At 30.9% G+C, this 20,227-nt stretch overlaps 3 protein-coding genes across 3 annotated transcripts; all 3 read left to right on the top strand.

Annotated features, from left to right (window-relative positions):
* Positions 1 to 5,421: 5,421 nt before the first annotated feature.
* LOC129004164 (anthrax toxin receptor-like) lies at positions 5,422 to 10,190 on the top strand. Its single transcript, XM_054432614.1, has 4 exons — positions 5,422 to 5,554; positions 7,588 to 7,757; positions 8,964 to 9,033; positions 10,034 to 10,190. The coding sequence occupies exons 1-4, from the start codon at positions 5,533 to 5,535 to the stop codon at positions 10,108 to 10,110; spliced, it is 339 nt and encodes a 112-aa protein (XP_054288589.1). The 5' UTR covers positions 5,422 to 5,532; the 3' UTR covers positions 10,111 to 10,190.
* A 2,442-nt stretch (positions 10,191 to 12,632) lies between these two features.
* Positions 12,633 to 13,292, top strand: LOC129003602 (cardiolipin synthase (CMP-forming)-like). The gene has a single exon (XM_054431899.1). The coding sequence runs from the start codon at positions 12,633 to 12,635 to the stop codon at positions 13,290 to 13,292; it is 660 nt and encodes a 219-aa protein (XP_054287874.1).
* A 968-nt stretch (positions 13,293 to 14,260) lies between these two features.
* Positions 14,261 to 19,463, top strand: LOC129004108 (uncharacterized). The gene is made up of 2 exons (XM_054432535.1): positions 14,261 to 14,370; positions 19,035 to 19,463. The coding sequence occupies exons 1-2, from the start codon at positions 14,352 to 14,354 to the stop codon at positions 19,430 to 19,432; spliced, it is 417 nt and encodes a 138-aa protein (XP_054288510.1). The 5' UTR covers positions 14,261 to 14,351; the 3' UTR covers positions 19,433 to 19,463.
* Positions 19,464 to 20,227: the final 764 nt, after the last annotated feature.

Raw genomic sequence — 20,227 nt, 5'->3', positions numbered from 1 at the left:
CATAAAGATGATTTTACTTGATGTATCATTTCACTACAACACTATTTTTTTAGCTCACTACAAGGTATTGTTTTTTGCACACTTTATTTTCACTTTTTTTACTTTTCAGTGCGGTGACTACTACGGCGGTGAGTGCTGTGGCGGGTACGGCTGTGAGAATGGAGCCTGTTATCCTATCGGTGAGTAATCCTACTTATCTTAAAACCAATTCGTCAAAGTAGTAATGGCCGTGAAGATATTTTTTTTGAAGAAAACAAACTTTAAACTTACATACTAATAAATATTACCTAAAACTAGCTGTTACCCATGGGATTCACCCCGTTTCACTTCATATTAATAAAACTATTGATTGTTAATTTATGCTGAAATAAACAAAACAGAATACAGTAATACAAACAAATAATCACACCTGATTTTAGGTAGTAAATTGAAAGAATAAAATTTCATTTTGTAGCCCCTGAACTGCGTAGTAAGACTAAACTTATTACATAAACTCAGTCAGTGCCGTTGGTGGGGTTATGTGTTGTAGGCCTACATGTTTAAATGTTTTTTTTATTTGTTTATTTATTTTGGTGTCATATGTAAATATTTTTGTATTTGAAGTAACATGTTGACGAGTCCAAATCGGATAAAATGTTTCTGTAACCACTTGAGAATGCCATATATGGTGAAACATATGTAGTAGACTACAAACACTATATTTTGAACTGCAAGACTATAGTTCAGCCACTAGAAAGCGACCTCCTCCAGCATTGGTTTAGCATTAGCGCGCAGGTTGTTTTCTAAGTGGCTGAACTATAGGTATGTAATAAGTTTAGTGAAAGAATAACAAACAAATAAGTACATATGAGGTATTTTTAACATTAGGTATATGGAAAGTTCCCTTTAGAAAGGAATTACGACCTTAAAGGACAATTTATGAAATAATAGATAGTTTTGCACAAGGGTTCTCGTCATGAAGAACATTTTAAGTATATGGTTTATGGGGGGGGGGGGGGTGTGACTTGTAGTTTTCTCAGAAGTTCATGGGTACTTTGTGATTTATATATGGATTGTTGTCCAATATACAATAATTATATAATTAATACGTCATTATTATTTTTATTAGTAAATGAATTAACATACATTTGGAAAATCACGATTTGTGTAAGATATATTCTTTATAGAAATGTTATTAAGAACTAAAATCTAAAATGCTACACTAGGACGTTAAATGCCTCAAATAAAGAGTAGTTATAACGAGATTTTAACTTCATGAATAACAATATTAAGATCTATACTAAATAATGTTATGAGGGATTTAATTTCTGCAAAACAACTACAACTGACCTTGACACAGTTTTCCTGTCTTTACAGGAAATTGTGCGAAGATGCATCTCTATGACAATATTAAACAATCATAACATTTATAGCAATCCCACTGAAGGCATTTATTTAATCTCTAAGTGTAACATGTAAACAAAAGTTTTATATTTAATTTTAACCAACGATTTTGTGTTTATATTTTAAAGCATTTTATGTTGGATTTTCCTAAATTCAAGGTATGGCTGCAATTCAATCAACTGTGTCATATTTGGATGAAATAGTACTGACGGAAATACTCAACTCAATTTTCTAAACAATATCTTAGCGCTGGCAAGTTACAAAAGCATCAGTGTTTCTTTGTTTGCAATATAAGACCGATAGCTTTTCTGTCGTAAGGAATGTTTTTAATATCGATAAAGATATTACATAGCGACGAAGGTTTGTCATTTAATAAGCAGCATTGATTTAATAATATTGTATCGTTATTGAATAACTCAATCTTAAAATTATGTTTTATGTCTTTAGGACAGAAATTTTGCAATCTTCAATATTATTAGAGTTCTGAGATTATATTTCCTAAAGTGACTCAAGAGCTGAAAAGTACTGCACGAGGTACCTTACATAAAGACAGGTCTTTATTCTATTACATGTTATTCGTACGACGGAAAATTACGTTGTTTATGATTGTCTGAACATAAATATTTTAAAGATATTTAAAGACAACATATTTTTACTGGAGAACCGAAATTGTTTTATTTGCAAATGTTAACTCATGAATTATAATTTCTTCGTATAGAGTTATGAAATTGTGTAATAACATAAATTAATTGAGATTGCAACACATTTTTGAAAAATCAGTTTTAATCTTGGGTTTTAGACTAGCTTTCGCTGTTGTGTAATTAAAGTATATCACTACCTACCATAAGCAATTTTATTTCAATTTGTATTGAAAACAGTTTATTGTATTCTTTATATAAATGCAATACTGCAATGTGCAATACTGTTATTATAGTCTATCCCACCCCTGCAATTATATTAGTAATGCCTGTTCATTGGGTAATTTTTCTGTAAACGTCCTTAATAATATACTACTTATGTATTGAGAGTTAAAAGAAGTTACACTAAATAAGGACGAGTTAAGACTCCATGATACTTTTATAGGGCCTTCTACGTAGCTATCCAGTTATAGAATATAATTCGATAAGGTGTTAAAGAATTTATTCATTTAGGAACTACTAAGTATAATTGTTTGAACAAATCCACCTCCATTTCCCATTAAATTTAAATCACTCGTACTTTACAGAGCAAGTTTACCCATAATACGAGTATTATTATACCCCAAAACAAATGGTATATTAAAAATATGTAATATAATATTATGAAAGCAATTTAAATACGATAGATTCTTTTTATATTAGTTGAATAACCTTTACCGCAAACAAGACTCAAGCGCAGAGTGAACCATTGATCGAATTAAATGAAAATGTGGAATTTTACCTGGAGACCTCTCATGTATTGACAAAAACAAACTATAATACCCAAAAACGGTAAAAAACCATACTATAAAAATATTCAATAACTCAATTTAATTACACTCTTAAAACACTGTATACAGGTTTTGCTTGAATGTTTTGGTTGTGTATGGTCGAATTCTTTGTGTAACATCATGATATAAAAATAGCACACGTTAGGTACCAGTTATGACTGTCCCTTGCAGTAATTTTTTAATAAGGTAATCCAAAGAGAAAAAGGATGGTCTCATTGTTTAATTATAATAGTTAATAAAAACACCTACAGCAGGTACAAAGTACTTTTACTCTTTAATAATACTAAGACATTTTAAAAATAAATTGGATGTATTATTTATAATTGGACGATGTGGAAAATGTTACTAATCATTCAATGAGTATTTCGATAATCCTTTCTAGAATTGTATACTTATTGAAGCCATTCTTATTGATATGAAGTAAATATTGAATAAAGTGTTCCTGATTCAGATTTTGAGTATCCAAAACATATCTAGTAAATGTAAATTTTGGAATTAGCTGCACACGACGTAGACGTGTTTTGGCCTTACACTTATACGAGTACTATTTCCTACACCAAATCACATTTTATACCTTTTACACAACAATAGTATTCAGAGGATGTTAATACCTGTATTGTTTACAGTTGAGTACGGTCTGGACTTCTACGGACCTCCTCGCGTTAAAGGAGGCTATGGCAACACATTCGCCTTTGGAAGATGACCTACACCCACGTGAAATTTGTCATTCATTTAGGACTCTCAATAAAAATGTATATATTGTATATGGGTAATCTTATCTTATTTGTTAAAAAGTAAAACGTACTGTTGTTAAAAACGATTAATTTTTCCATTGTAGTTACTAAATAATAAGGTAATTATGAATTTCCGAATTCGTAAAAATTACAGTTTTAAACACATTTCTTATAGAATAAGGTAGGAATATCTTAACTAATTTATCACTAGAGTCAGTTATTTGATACAACTAATTGTTTTAGCAGGCAAAGCTTGGGCCACAAAACAATTTCTTACACTTAACCCTTTAAACATATTTTTCAGACACAGTATTCACTCTTATAATTCAAAACTTAAGATAATAAGTATATTTGTATTTTTTTTTAAACAACACAAATACAATCTTTGAGCAAGATTGTGCCAACCGTATTTATAACCCGTACACAATAATTTTTCTGCTGAATATTTCTATTCATCTATTACACTTGCCTGAAATTGTGATTTAATCTAATCTCTCTTTAGAAAAGTATTAAAAAAAGTAATTTTTGATTAATATAATTAAGAATGGCACACATGTTCATCCATCTGTATAATATAAATTAAAACACTATTCTGTATTTTGTTTCTATTGCGTTGCTATTAAATTACAATAACTTATTAATCTATAACTACAATGTGCTAATTGTTTAACTATAGGCCTACACTGGCTTAATCAATTGCTATCGAATCAATAGCTAAAGCTAAATTAGTACTAGAAGGTACTAGTACACAGAAGCTGTTAGTATACATGACATTTCTCCATAACCATAGTGTAAAAATAATATAGATTTATGAATTAAAGTATAAACACGGTCTCTATGTTTGAATACAACTTGAGAAGAGAAAGATAGAATAGATGGAATGTATCGTGTTTCCATTCTTTGTTGAATGTTTGGCCAAAGAAAGGATTTGAAAGCCTTTTCATACTTTTAAGATAAAGTCTCTTTCTATACAAACGTTAATACACTTTAAAGGAAACTTGGGGAGAAATCCTGTATGTTGCTTATAGATGGTATTAACATAATTTATAAAAAAAATTTGGCAGATTGAATTGGTAAAGTGGACACGTTGAAAATACTAATGGTTGCATAGATTATGATAGAACCATAACTTAACTTAATTCCTCTATGAGGAAGGGGAATGATTTACACAGGGTTTCATAGCACAGAATAACACCATAGGATATTATCACATTTATTAAACAGTTGCTATTATTGCGTTTTTACTTTCACAGTTACTTGTCTTGCAAGCAACTGTGGATTTTCAACACTTATTGACTTGACAAGTAAATCAAGCCAAAATAGGGTAGATAAATATTTTTAAATTATTTAATTTTCAATTATAAATAAAAAAATATTCATAGCTTTGACGAAGATTGAAAAGAATAAAAAAGTACAAGAGGATATTTTTAAGATTGTTCATAGGTCCTCAATATATATTTTATGTAATTTTCGTTTAGTATCAAATATTCAAAGGTCAATGGCGAAGAATCGCTGCCAATTTGAAAATTCGTTTTTAATTTTGCTACAATGTCAATATCCCAAACTTATATAGCACTAGCACGAATCCTGTAAAAAATATTATACACTCTGTGATTCGTGAAAGATCCTGAGACTAATAAAAAACTACTTAATACTCTTTGGAAATCAAGAAACCCCAAAATTGTATCTTTGCTCTCTCGATTGTGTATTGAAAGTAACAATTCCAAATGGAGACTGTTCTACTTCTTGTACTTTATTGACTTATTATTTACGATCAAGGAAGGTGTTGAATAGATAAAACAACAGCGCAGAGCACAAAACAAATACATTCAGGTCTGAAGAAGCACACATTCAGGTGATAAGGAAAGCTCGTATAAAAGTGAATAAACAACTATAAAACTATTTGTGAGCTTTTCAGTTCGAGTTCTCCAGTCCTCAGCTACAGTCATGAAGGTCTTGTTGTCCGTCGGTGAGTAATAGTAATAATAATCTTAAATAATTATAATAACTTTTAGGATATAATTATTAAGATTATCCCATTGAATAATCCACCTTGAAATCTCAAGATTATCACATATTAAAAATAATTATAATCTCATCTATAATAACAAGGTTGAAATTAATCGTGGGATGAAGATAAAATGGATAATACAGAAAATAAAAATAAAAACTGAAACATAATAAGACATACACATTTCCCTTGGCATAAAAAGTATTTGGTTACCTTTAGCTTATGCTCTAAATTAACTGTTTCACAATGATTTTTAATTTTCTGTCACAGTTGATAACTATGTTTTTGATTTTTTTTCTAAGATAATTAAAATTATGTGTAATAACCAAATATTGTCTTCATATTAAGAATACAAATATATCATTCTTCCATCCGCAAAATAAAATGAATATAATTGTGAAGTATAAAATGAATATAAAATATCATGCCCGAGGGATAAAGACTTGACTAAATTATTCGTAGTACGTATCTGAAACCTGATAGGAAGCTATGTATAAAATTGAAATACAATCCGTAGTTCGGAATCTGGAAATATGTTTGCATAAATGTTTTGATAGTATTTAATTTATTAGTATACGTGATATAAAACAAAATTTAATACAAAATAATAATAATATTATGAATATTTTGTACTATTTAAATAATATAATATTTAAGTGGTATCTCTTTTGACGTATTAGAAAAGGAGAATTGTATAGCCCAAAATGGTTAAGTAGGATCTTGTACTTTATTAAATGCAATGAAGTCAAAATTTCAAGAAAGCTCAGTAAATAAAATAATGGGCCGTAAATTGGAAAGCATTTCTTAAACATTTTTCCTCATCATGTTATATAAAATGTAGTAGGAAATGTGAATGAAGTGTCTTCATAAATAATCCAATAAACTACATGTATCAAACATTACACGCATTGCATTAAATCATATTTTTGTTCGAGAACCAGAAAAGTACAGTTTTATAAGTTTATTAGTTTTGCAGTCTGAAAAGATCCTTAGCTATATATTATGACTGCAGTTGTTGCCGTTTATAAATGATAAAATATGGCGAAAGCAGCCTAAAAGTAACCAGAAATATAATGAGAGCATAACTATATAATAAAATAGTGATATACCGTCGAAAATCAAAATTTTAAAATTTGTTCTAATACAGAATCCCTAATACCGGCCAGATGAAGCAGCCAGCTTTAAAAAAGAAAGAAATATTTGATGACTGCTTAACGTAATGAATAGTAAAAAAGTTATATTAAATGTGGATGCATTTTTAAATATGTTGATCAACTTTGTTGTGCCCAAGAAATCGATTGAAGTTAATAATAAAACAGGATAGTACAAAAACCAGTACATACAAAATCTGTGTGTATGATAAATTATTATTTGATATTTATAATGAAAACAAAAGATACATATTTCTTGATCCATGAAAGTCCTACAAGTAAAATTTAACTGTGCAATAAAGTATGACTTTAATTTATTTAATTTTGTAATGACACTCAAAAAAATTTCCATACAAACCTTTCACAGAAAAATAAATTTCGTGGAAAGTACAAGGTATTTTGGTAAGAAAAAGTTGAACTTGCTCAACATTTGAAATGTAAAGTTTTCATTAGATTGATTAGCAAGATTAATACATTATACACCTAAAGACATTACTAACCACTTGGTTTAATCCAACTGAGCAAAAATATCAAATTTTGGAGAAATTTTTCAACAAACTTTGGGCTCTATGACCATATTTAGGTAACTAAGAACATTTTTAGTTGGTAAGATTTATTCATTTTTTATTTGAGTAGAATATAGAGAGAATTTGCCAAAACAGTCTGTTAGAAGGATTGGTCCCAGCGACCACAGTTCGCTGGATTGGTCCATCCTAAGATATAGAAATACGTATCATCACATTAAAATGGCTTAAAAATACAGGTGTGCACCTAGATGTTAATGTTATGTAAAGTAAAATGTAGTTAAAACTTGGTTTGAGTGACATTTTCTATGTTTAGGTCTGGTCTCCGCCATCCTGCTGGTTGCGCAGGCTGTGCCTTACCCATCAGCTGGCCCAGGACCCTACCCCGCGCCTTACCCCGCCCCTGCCCCAGCACCCGCCCCCATGCCATACGCTGGTCCCATGCCATACGCCTTCCCTGAGCCCAGCTGCTGTGCTGTCGGACAGGTAAGCTAACCAACACGTAATGCGAAAATATCTTTTAATATTTGAATAATTTTCTTCAATCTTTAACTTTATTCTTCCTTCCCTAACCTCGTAAAATATTTCGTGTATTCTCTTTAAGCTCTTCCAACTTCAACGTCTTTCCTTCCTTTCTCTCGTAAGAATATTTACATACATTTTCTTCTCTTCGGTTTTATACCTTTAACTTAACACTTCCACCCTTAAAATTGACAGATAATTTCCTCTTTTTATTTTTTGATTCATCTTCCTATCAAAGATTCATTCCTCATTCTTGTAAGATTATCCACATAATTGTTTACTTCCTGTCAGTAATTCCATCCTACTATTCGTTTTCTTCTTCATATCATATTCTCTATCTTATTTTACCCCTCGTTTCGAGGTACAAATTGTACCCTCCACACCACGTTTCCTCTTTACAGCTCTATTTTGTATTTACCTCCTGATGTCAACAGACCTCTTCCCGTTTCCTGTACAAAGCTTCTTGCATTTAAAACTATTTCCTACCACATATCTTTTACTTTTACTCCTTGATTTTTATATAACCAATTTTTCTCTTAACGCGCTCATTTCAAAGGTTCATCTTTGATTCTTATGTTCCCTAGTTAATACCACTACTACAAAATAAACGTATAATTATAATAGTGATTTATTCTAACTAAACAGTTATAAAAGTTAATACGAATAAGCTTAAGGAGAAAAAGGGGCCTCATTAACATAGCTTGATTATTGAGATAGTGTAGACATTTCAAGTTTTTTCGTCATCCGAAGGCGAAAGCTGGGTGGCATTACGGAATGATCTCCCTTCTGTTCAAGTGAGATAAAAGAAGATATCTAATACCTTAATCCCTCGATTAGTAAACAATGTTACAAGTAACAGTATTATCTACCAAATACCTTAGTACTGACGAAATAAATAACAGTGTTTAAAATGTACATCTTTATAAAATACCATGTTTCTTAAAAAGTTTTAACTTTTCCAATTAATGATTTTTAACCTCAACAGAGATGCTCTCAGGAGTCCAAAAATATGGCCACTAACAAGTCAACTTTGGAAATCTAGAATTTTAATGAGGGCTTCCCCAATCTTTCAATTTAAAACTTATGAATAAGGGGATGTTGTTAATAAAAGCTTTAGGAAAATACCCAGATATTGTGAATATCCCATTACATATTTTGTCTGATTTTCAGCCTTGCGGGCTTGGTCTCTGCGGCTGCTGTGGAGATTCTCAGTGCGAGAATGGTGCTTGCAACCCCATCAGTGAGTACAATAAAAATATGTTAAATAAAAATATAAAAAAAATAATCCCACATAGGACCCAAATAACTTTTAATAATTAGTTGGACAATTATTTGAAGTTATTTTCAAATTCCATTAAGCCCTTCTTGAAAAAATATGTACTCAGAAAAACGAAATATTTATCTTACGTTGCAATCTTACAATCCTTAAAATCACATACGTATGTGAAATGTAAATTATTAAAAATACGAATAAGAGATGAAAATAGTAAGATCATTATTTAATTCGGCAATAGAAATAGTTTGGCTTCTTGTTTTTACGTACGTTTTTGAATGCAACAAATACACACAATGTGTTGTTTAACATGACAGAAGAAAGGCAAGACTGCTTATTTGGTCCTAAATAATACATGTAAGATATGGAGATTATCTAGACACTTCTAAAAGCCTTTTATTTTTAAAATATAAATATTAAAATATTATTTGTTTATGAAAGTCATAGCGTTATTTTTGTGCAGATATAAATTTAGAAAAAAATAAAAATATTAGAATTACAAATATTCATATATATAAAGTTGTTTCGAAAATTATTACACAGCTTAAAACAAAATGAACGAATAGTTAGCTATCGTTACTTATTGACTGTTCTCAATTTAAATGTTGTATGCATTAATTGTTGATTAATGAATAGCTCAATTATTGTTATAAATAACACACAAAATACTAAATTTATATTTCTTTAAATTTATGTAACACTTATGTAACTTGTGAAAAGGGTGATTTTCTCTTGTCGAGTAAAAATTTCACTAAAATATACATTTTTGAATTTTCGTAACAAAATGAACTGAAATTTATATGGCTTGTGAATTTTAAAAGATTTAAATTTATAAGGTAACCCAATTTCTTGCTGAACGCCTACTACATTGTTGAGTTAAGTATATTAATTGTGGTTAAAATGCGTTCTATTTTCTACCTACAGTCTACTAAATGTTTGAATATTAATATTTTGTTACAATTTTCAGTTCCCTACGCCGGCGGATTCTACGGTGCCCCCAGGGTCCAGGGAGGATATGGCAACACTTTCCCATACGGACGTTAAGAACCACCTTTCTCTTCTCACAACATTCATCTTTTATACAACTATTAAGTGGAATTAAATTTTTATTTATTTATAGTGAATATTCTTCATGAAACATCTGTTCCTTGACTACTTGCCAGTAAGAAGCTTTAAAATACTCAAGAAAAGTGATACAATATAAGTTAGTTTATGCTATGAAAATAAGACAATCAACAAAAGGAAATAAAACATGTAAAAACTATATGAATATTTGTCATTTCCTTTAATTATTCTTCGTGTTTACAGATGAGAATACATTTTTAAATACGAATTGATGGATTTCTCATTCTTTTGATTAGTCTTGGCTACGTCAGTACTTAAATAAACTGGATTTAGTTTTTAAATGAAGCATTTTCTTTTCATGTTGTACGACGGGAATATATTATAATAGTATAGGCTCAAAATAATCGATTAAATACTGTAGGCTACTATATAATTAAAAGAAAGCTTTAAACCCTAAGAAATAAGGAAGAAGGTTAAATGACTATTTAAAGTTATGTATTTGCAAAGTTATGAAAAATAAAACACAATTTTGGAGGAAAACCCCCTTAATATACCGAACCTTGTAAGAAAACTAAGTATATATCTTAGGTTTTTTGACTTTGATACAAATTTTAGACAAAAAAATGAAGGTTTCAAAATATTTTCTAAGATTTTATATCTAAACCTCAAACTTTAGTCAAACATACATTTTATTCGTCAGAAATTATTAAAATGATAAATAAATAAAACCTTAAAGTAAAGAACTTTTAATTGAAGTGGAAAAATGTAGTTTGAATCAAACATTATTTCAATCACCAACTGATTAAATTTAGAAGTAAAATTCATCTAGTTACGCATTGAATACGATTTTAAGGAAGGAACAAGGAAAATACTTACCACTGTAAAACAGGGTTACTCTATACAATAATCTGTAAAGCTTATTTGCATTAAATCTTTTCTCTTCATTAATTTATTCACCATCTTCAATTGTATTCGAAAAAATATAACGGCATATTATACTACTACTATATCACTGATACAGCAAGCAAAGTTCTATCCCAAAGTTAATTAGAAATGTTTAGCCAACATCTAAGCATTTTGGCTTTACCTAACACTAAATAACAACGATGGAAGAGATGTCTACTTGTGGTATTTGCAGTCAATCATTACATTTTGTGAGTGGCAAGTTGGCTATGCAGTTAAAATATATATTATATAATACGAAATCAGTTTTACATAAACGTTACATGAATAATTAGGAAATAACAATGTAAATGGACCAGAAGTTCTAAAAGGGCTTAACGGATTTTCTAATTTGTGTATGTTATTTTGTGCATAATGATTTTGGATATGCCGATGTTTTGGATACTCCACCACTAATAATTATATTCTTAATTAATCTCTACGCTGCTTCACACCACAAGAACAATTAGGGGATGTTTGATTTTAAAAGAACGTAAAAAAGAACAGTTTGTTTCAAGAAAGGAAATGATTTATTGTTTTACTGAAGAAAACATCTAAAAGTATTTGAATTTGTTCTACGGCATTTATTAGTAGATTATTATGAAAAAAAAAATTGTTTTGTGCTTTGACATATAGTAGTCATTCTTCCCACAACCCCCAGTTGTGTGGTTTAAAATATAAATTTACACACATGATAAGTTAAAACCAACATTTTGAAAAAAAGAAGCAATAACAATGATAAAATTTAACAGCTGATTATTAAAGTAATACGATACATGCAAATTCACTTTCCATTATTATTTTACTGGCAGTTATAATTTAACATATTTAATAGTAAACATTAGCGATACCTAATTAGTTAAACTAATTAGTTTCAAATATAGTCCGTTGAAAAGATTTTGACGGTTTGAGGGGAAGTTTTTCTGGGTCCCCCACAACCTTTTTCTTAATGTATGTTACAGCTGATTGACCTAATTGACAGCTGTCCAACTGTTGTTTGAAAGGTAGGGATAAATCAAGGGGACGTAATTGCTTCTAATACAACCACTAACATGTTGTGAACCGAGTATAGTGTTACAAAAACCTGTACCATTGCCAACATTGTGTAGCGTAATTTTTCTTGTGGACGCTTTCTAGATTTTCCAAGTCATTGCATTTTTGTTAATTCTGTGACTTTTTCTGTTTTTTCAATGTGTTTTGATATGTTTAAAAATTGTGTATTATTAATTACAAAACTCCTTTTGATTATACATTTATGTTTGAATTTGATGGATGTAGGAGTCGAATAGGCTCTTTTCCCCGCATAGATTTGTCGGTCATACGGAAGAAAAATACGTGTTTTACATGTTATATGTTTGTTTGTACTCCACTATACATTTTATTTATTGTATAAAGATATTTTAGAATTTAATAATTTGTAAAATCTACTGAACAGAACTAAAAACACTTTGTTTACCATACCTATCACCCTTTTCTGGTAGTTTTTTCAACCACTCAATTTCAAACCCAGTATTGGCGCGGAACGCTACGTTGATAACGTAACAAACACTGATATCAACATGGAAGTCAGGTTCACGATCCCGCGCCCACGACCAGGCGCACCCATGGAGACAGAGCGAGAAAACATCTGGACGGTCCCCAACCTCTTCAGCACCATCAGACTCCTGTTGTCGCCCTGCATAGCCTACCTCGTCATACAAGAAGAGTTCCCAGCTGCTCTGGTCATCCTGTGCATCGCAGGAGTCACTGACTTCCTGGACGGCTGCATAGCAAGAGCATTCCCTAGTCAGGCGTCGCGACTAGGAAGTATACTAGACCCTGTGGCTGATAAGGTACTGATAACGACTTTGTTCGTGACCTTGAGTATTGTCGGACTCATCCCAGTGGCCTTGACCGCTCTAGTGGTCACCAGAGATGTTCTACTGGTAGTAACCTGCGTTGTTGTGAGAATAACTTCTCTACCGCCACCCAGAACATTCGAGCGACTTCTGGACTTCTCACAGACGGTGCAGCTCTCTCCCACTGTTATCAGCAAGGTCAACACCGCCGTGCAACTGATAACAGCCGTGCTGACCTTGACTGATGCCGTGCTGGAGACTGGATGGGATAAGGACTTCTTGATCGTCATGTGGGCGTTGACGGCAGCAACTACTATAGTGTCCGGAGTGTATTATATTTTCGCCAAGAACACTTTCATGATTGAAAGCAGTACAGGGTGATTTGTTTTCAAGAGTGGTTACTGTTGTGTAGATTTTAATTTTATATATTTTTTTAAAATAAAAGAGAATTGTTTAGCTGGAAAGTATTATTTCCTTATACACTGCCCAATAAGCTATTTGTAGATGATAAAAACAATTATTGCATATGTTCTAAATAATTAAAATATTCATTTACTTTGAATTCGTAAACTTGTATAGCTCTACCCTTGTTTTTATAGATTAGTTGATAGTAAATTTATACACCTTATATAAAACAATATTGAGATTTTTAAATATAATGCATGGCCTTATGCAACTTACCAAAACACAAGTACAAATATTTAGAAACAAAATTATGATATATATTTTGCACATACAACTATTTTTTACCCATATTAATTTATTAAATTACAATCTATATTCCTCTTAAAAAATACATATTCAAGACCATTTCAAAAACATTCAAACATCCATACGTATAAAAGCTCATACATATGTATAATTAGTATGCATAAGATGAGCATTGTGTTGGCTTATCCTTCCATATAAAGTAGACCATACCTTTTGTTTGAACTCATAGTTTTAGAGAATATATTCGGAGTATGTTTGAGATACAATTACACTCATATTCTGTGTATTATAATTTATGTTAAAGCTAAAAAACATGTACAAAATTTATAAACGTATAAAACATAAAATGGAGTTACGTTGGTTCTGTGTTACTCATGATCAAATTCGTTATCTCAAAACAACCTTGTATTAATATAATCCATTAAAAACAAAACTTAAATGTAGAGTTTAATTACTCTTTTTTATCATAAATATGTTGATAATTCACTATACTATGAAATTTCAGAAATGATTAAACCCTGACAACAATTCTCTGCGAATCGAGTTCAATAATGGAGAAAGAGCAAACAGCAAGCCATACAAATGTCATGTCGAAGTTTCTTTTATAAACACATTTTACGATACCCCTCTATATCCTTCAGTGATAAGAGATATCGAACAAAAGAAGAAGGGGAAGGTAGTAAATCTATACTCCTTGTACAACATTGGTGCCGGGAATATCAAAAGAAAATGATCGCCAAGTCGATAGGTATGTCCTTTGTTTTTTATTAATTGTTTTTGGCACATTTCATGCAGTCTTATCAAGATCGATAAGAAATTATGTGATTTAAATAGTGTAAACAGTAATTATAATTAGAATGTTAGAAAAATCAATTTCAATAATGTTAAATAAAACTGAACAGTTAAGTAATTAAACCAAATCATGAGTAAAGATAATTTATGAAGAAAAAATTATATTTGATTGATATTTATAAAAACAATATTTTAGTTCAAATGAATATGTATATAACCTTAACGCCTCAAGGAGTCATAAATGATTATAATGTTAGTTTTTATTTCGTAATGTAGTAATGTAAAACCAAAGTTTGGTTTAAGCTATTGATTTTAAAGCTAAGATTCAATGAACTCATCACTTTTTGTACATTTAATTAAAAAAAAAAACTCGTTTTAGGTAATATATACAGTACTAAGTAACTGAGGCTAGATGAAATTCAAAACGTTTTATCACGCACATTTCTTAAACTGCAATTCTCAAAGCTTAGCAAATTTATGAAAAATTAATACACGAGTTCGTTGATTTTTATGAAAAAGAGAGGAAAATTAAAATTACTATTCTATTTTAGGTATATAAATAACACATAAACTAGGGAACCATTTAGTTAGATAAATTATGTGTGATTTCGTTTGAATATTGAAAAGAATTTTGCAAAAATTGGTTTCCCAATTGTCTTACTTTATTTTTTACAAGCAAGCTATCTTTGTTAGTTGGTGTATACTCTATTTACATGACAATTCTTCTATTAAATTATGTTCTCTCCTAAAAGTTGACGTTCCAACTAATAACAAACAAATTGATGGCAATTTGGAACGGTATTTAAAAAAATCCCCTTTTATAGCCTAAACATGATTATAGCTTAAAACTATTCTTATTTTTTATACAGTATAGGCCTTCTATATGTTCAAATTCAAAATACATTCAGTACACATCATCTGACAGTCGACTCGTACACACAGAAAAATAATTAAAATAAACTTTGTTCAAGATATTTTATTGTAAGATAATACAAATGGATGGATAACATAAATTTGAAAACTAGAACAACAGAAAAACATGTTAATTTCACTGTTTAGTATAATGTTTACGGAACCAAACTTTCAACAAAAAAGTGAATGTAGAAAAAATTTAAATAAACAAAAACTTAAAAAAAGTATTTATTATGAAGTGATTAAATTTATAGCCAATCACTCTTATTTATATTAATACTTGAGTTGTGGTTGCCATTAATTCCCATCCATATCAAAAATTTACTAAATGTCATCATAATTATGACGCTTGGTTGAGCTTAGTGTTAAAAACTGTCTGAATTTCAACAAACAATAATCAACTGTAAATATTTTATTCACAAAGTCCAACATATGTTATCGTTTGATCCGCCAATCAGGCCTACATAAATTCTTTTAATTGTAACTATTTCTGTATATCATTTAAGAACCTTTGTTTCTTTAGGGAATTAAGTTTTTTTCTCCATGCGGGTGTTTTCTTAACATTTACCTACAGCACAACTATAAACCTGTAGTAGCTTTATAAGTTTTATGTTATGCCTTGGTAAGACGAGTCTTTTAAATTATAATTGCTACAGCTGATCATAGTTGATGTTGAAAAAGATGGCACGGAGATCAGCTTGGATTAATATTGAAAATAACGTGAGATTATAAGTAGAATTCAACATTAAAACAATTAATTTACCGAGATCAGAAAATGTTGTGTAAGAAAACAATAATGATTCCTTAAAGCACAAACACTCGTTGACAAATCCTTTAGAAATGTACACGCTACACTTCTGAGAATGATCTTAATAATCTACAAATTAGTTATACCCAAATTTAAATCCCCTGTAAGAATGGGGTTTAAAAAGAATTAAGAATTAAGAATTAGGGAATTAATCACAGTGTAGTAGCTGTAGTATTGCAGCAGCAACGACTTTAATCATAGTTAACTCATAGGTAATTACTATAATATTAATTTCAAGCTATGATTAGTAAAATATATTTTACTCAGATTTAAATGAATTTTGAGCTGATTTTTTAAGTTCAATTATATCATAACCCGAGAATGATATAATTACATTACACTGTTTAATCTATAATAACAAGTAAATAAATAAATAAATAATAAATAAAAAGGCCTTTATTTACGAGCGAGTTTCATAATACATGGTTTTCAAACTAACTCAAGTCACTAAATCTAAACTATCCTAATATATTTACATAAGTATATACAAACAAATTACAACAGAATAATTACAATATACATTTTACATTTGTTTTTTTCATTGTAAAAGTAGTGTGTATTTAGCCAGGACAGAATTTCTTGGCTTATGAGTTATAAATGGTTAAACATTTTTTAATCAAAGAAACAGTGAGAAATGTAAAATAATAGTTATTTGTGCAACTAGTGAGAAAAGTGAGCAATTGACTCACTCGAGAGAAACCCTTACTCACGAGCCGTAGGCGAGTGAGGAATGGTTTCTCGAGTGAGGCAATTGTACTTTGCACTCGAGTTGCACATTATACTTTTCCTACAGTTACCATAAAACAAATAAATTTGTGAAGAAACATAACCTTATTTTTCACAGAAGTGAACTTTTAATATAACATTTAATGTGAAGTTACAAATACAACAGTACAACAGCTGACCAGCTGATTTACAGCCAGTGCTGCCAACGTATTACGCGCGCATACGACGTTGCCTGCATGTTACGCGCTCACTATTCCGTGCCTTCACGTTGCAAATCTGGAGTGAGACAAAGTAATTAGAGTGAGACAATGTTAACATTGTCTCACTGATGAGCGAATTGGCCACTTTGCTTTCTCAAATCAGTGAGAGAACATGTACATTGTTAGGTAACTGTAGGAAAAATAGTTTGGCGTAAGTTGTTTGATACCGAAGGTTTTTATATCAAAATTTATGCAACTGAATTGGGGGGTAACCAAACCAGGATTGATCCAAAAAACCTAATCTTGCTTGGATGTAACTTGTTCTTTGATTATCTTGTCTAACTTAACTCCTATGATCTTAATTCAGCCTACGTTAACGTAACTATGCTATCCTAAATAAGCCTAAGCTTATGATAACTTCCCTAACCTAACTAGCATTCACCTTGGACGACCTAACAATAGGGAACATATATTTCATTATATATTAATATTATTATTCAATATACAGGGTGGCTGAAAAGTAACTTGCACCCCCTCTAAACTTTTCAACCATTTGAGATATTTGAAATCTGTTTGTGGCAACCTTCTTCGATATGAGGGGCTACAATAATTATGGTCAATTTTGAAAATTTTGCCCTTAGGGGTAGTGGGGGTAGGGGGTAGCTCAAAATGTTCAAATGACAAGTATAGTCGAGTTTGGTATCATTTTACAGGTCTTGACAAAACATAACAATTAACATAAAGAAAATAGAAAACGGACCATTAATAACAAAATGGCAGCTAAAAATGTTTAAGACAATGGTTATTAAAAGTAATTTTGAACTGCCATTTTGTTAATTAATGGTCCGATTTCTATTTTCTTTATGTTAATTGTTATGTTTCGTTAAGACCTACAAAATGATACCAAACTCGACTACAGTTGCTATTTGAAAATTTTGAGTTACCCCCTACCCCCGCTACCCCTAAGGGCAAAATTTTCAAAATTGACCATAACTATTGTGGCCTTTTATATCCAAACAAGTTGCAGAAAACCGATTACAAATATCTCAAATAGTTAAAAAGTTGAAGGGGGTGGAAGTAATTTTTTTGCCATCCTCATGGTTATTAGGATTTGAAACGCTTTAGGGCGCCATTTTGTTATTAGTGGCTCGATTTTGGTTTTCTTTATGTCAATTTTTATGTTTTGTCAAGACCTGTAAAATGATAGCCAACTCGACTATACTGTTTATTTGAAAATTTTGAGATACCTACCCCCACTACCCCTAAGGGCAAAATTTACAAAATTGACCATAATTATTGTAGCCCCTCATATCTAAGAAGGTTGCCGCAAACAGATTTCAAATATCTCAAATGGTTGAAAAGTTAAGGGGGGTGCAAGTTACTTTTCAGCCCTAGAATGTATATTTAAATATACATTCTAGTATACGTTTTCAAGTATACTGGCAAACTTTCAAGTATAAATCAGGTAGTAAAATACACTCCTCTTCATTCCTATGCTGCTTAGAGTCGTGATGAGCACATTAACACACGGACACGGGCACATTTAATTTTAATTAAATCATAATATTTTAGAATAATTTTATTTTATAATAATAGTAATTTATAATTTATAAATTATTTTAATTTATAATAATTTTGCCAAACTAAGTTAACAATGATACGAAGACGTGGTGTACCAGGCAGACGCTGTGTTATGACACACTCACAAATGGTACATATTTTCGGGTCCGTGTGTTTGTGTGTGTTCATAACGACTATTTGCAGCTCAAAAATGAATAGGTATATTTTAATTGAAAATGAGCCATTTGGCTCGAAACCTTGATCCCATAATTCACAATCAGGATCAATCAACATTGCTTAACCTTAAATTTACTGACACGTGATCTATAAGCTAAATCGTTAAACTACGACAAAAGATAAAGTAAATCATTGGATGATAAACTGTGAAAACTTTACAAGGACATGTATTTACAGGAGTTCTGCTTCTCTGTGGGGTCGCTCTGGGCTTCCCCTACCCAGGCCCCAAGCCAGGCCCGGCCCCGGGACCCGCTCCCGGTCCTAACCCCGCTCCATTCCACGGCGGCGGCGGCTATGGAGGTTATGGAGGATATGGAGGCTATGGAGGATATGGCATTGGTCTGGTCGAGGAAGTGATCACTCCCCCTGTCATCCCTCCCGTTCTCAACACTGTTGATGTGTACGACATCGCTACCCTGGGAGTCATCCCCGCACCCCCAGTAGAGTACGTCTACCCCGCCGTCGGCTACGAGGCTTTCGGTCTGGGTGGATACCCAGAGTACTTCGGTGGAATCCTGGGAGGTTACGGATACGGTGGCCCTGGATACGGATACGGAGGATACGGAGGATGGTAAATGTTAGTTTAATAAAAAAAATAAAAAACCATATAGTTTTTTTATTTCCCATACAATTTTCTTTCTTGATAATATGTTTGCATACACGAGTGGGTTGGTCAGCAAGTTTCACATTAAAAATTCTATTTTAAGGCGAATCGAAAAATGCAATACCCCTTTACCTTGCAAGATTACTTTACACCTGAAAAATGTGCAATCAAGAAAACACCACCTTATGAAAATACAATAATATATTTTTTTCAGATAATTATTAGATGAATAAAAACTCTGACTTTAAATATGTCAGATCTAAGACATGTGAGATGTGTAGATCCAATCCATAAAGAGTGATTTACTCACCTCAATCAAGTTACGAGTAAAAATAAAAGTAACCAAACTAAATCAATTTTTTCATATGTGGTTTCGTATCATGTTTGCGATCTGACTGTGGTAAAAATTGAACTGAAGGATCAGCTGGCCAATCATAGTTTACATTTTAAAACTTATAAGGTAAAATTTAAAATGAAAACTGCAAAATATATTTTAGAAATTTTTATTTTTGGAGGCCTTTTGCTAGCTAAGCCTTTTGTTCATTTTGAAAATATCAAACATATGGGTATTTAAGTATGAAACATTATTGTCAAGTACATTTAGGTAAATTTAAAAAAATGAAATTATACATGTATATAAATAAAATCTGAAGTAGGTTTAGGTTATAGCTTTGTAAATTTTTGAATTTAGTAACATTAAATATTTACTAAAATTAACTTAAAAATACAAAATTACCGAAAAATGTAACCAAACCCAACGAGCTCA

Source organism: Macrosteles quadrilineatus, unplaced genomic scaffold (assembly GCF_028750875.1).
Source record: "Macrosteles quadrilineatus isolate MER2022 unplaced genomic scaffold, UCM_ALF_1.0 Scaffold_9__3_contigs__length_116548681, whole genome shotgun sequence".
Taxonomy (NCBI): domain Eukaryota; kingdom Metazoa; phylum Arthropoda; class Insecta; order Hemiptera; family Cicadellidae; genus Macrosteles; species Macrosteles quadrilineatus.
Note: the sequence above shows the minus strand (reverse complement) of the source record. Positions and strands in the feature narration are given on the sequence as shown.

Coding starts and splice junctions, on each gene's coding strand:
- LOC129004164 (XM_054432614.1), top strand. CDS start 5,533: ATGAAGGTCTTGTTGTCCGTCG. Junction 7,758..8,963: donor GCTGCTGTGCTGTCGGACAG/GTAAGCTAACCA, acceptor TCTGATTTTCAG/CCTTGCGGGCTTGGTCTCTG. Junction 9,034..10,033: donor TGGTGCTTGCAACCCCATCA/GTGAGTACAATA, acceptor TACAATTTTCAG/TTCCCTACGCCGGCGGATTC.
- LOC129003602 (XM_054431899.1), top strand. CDS start 12,633: ATGGAAGTCAGGTTCACGATCCCGCGCCCACGACCAGGCGCACCCATG.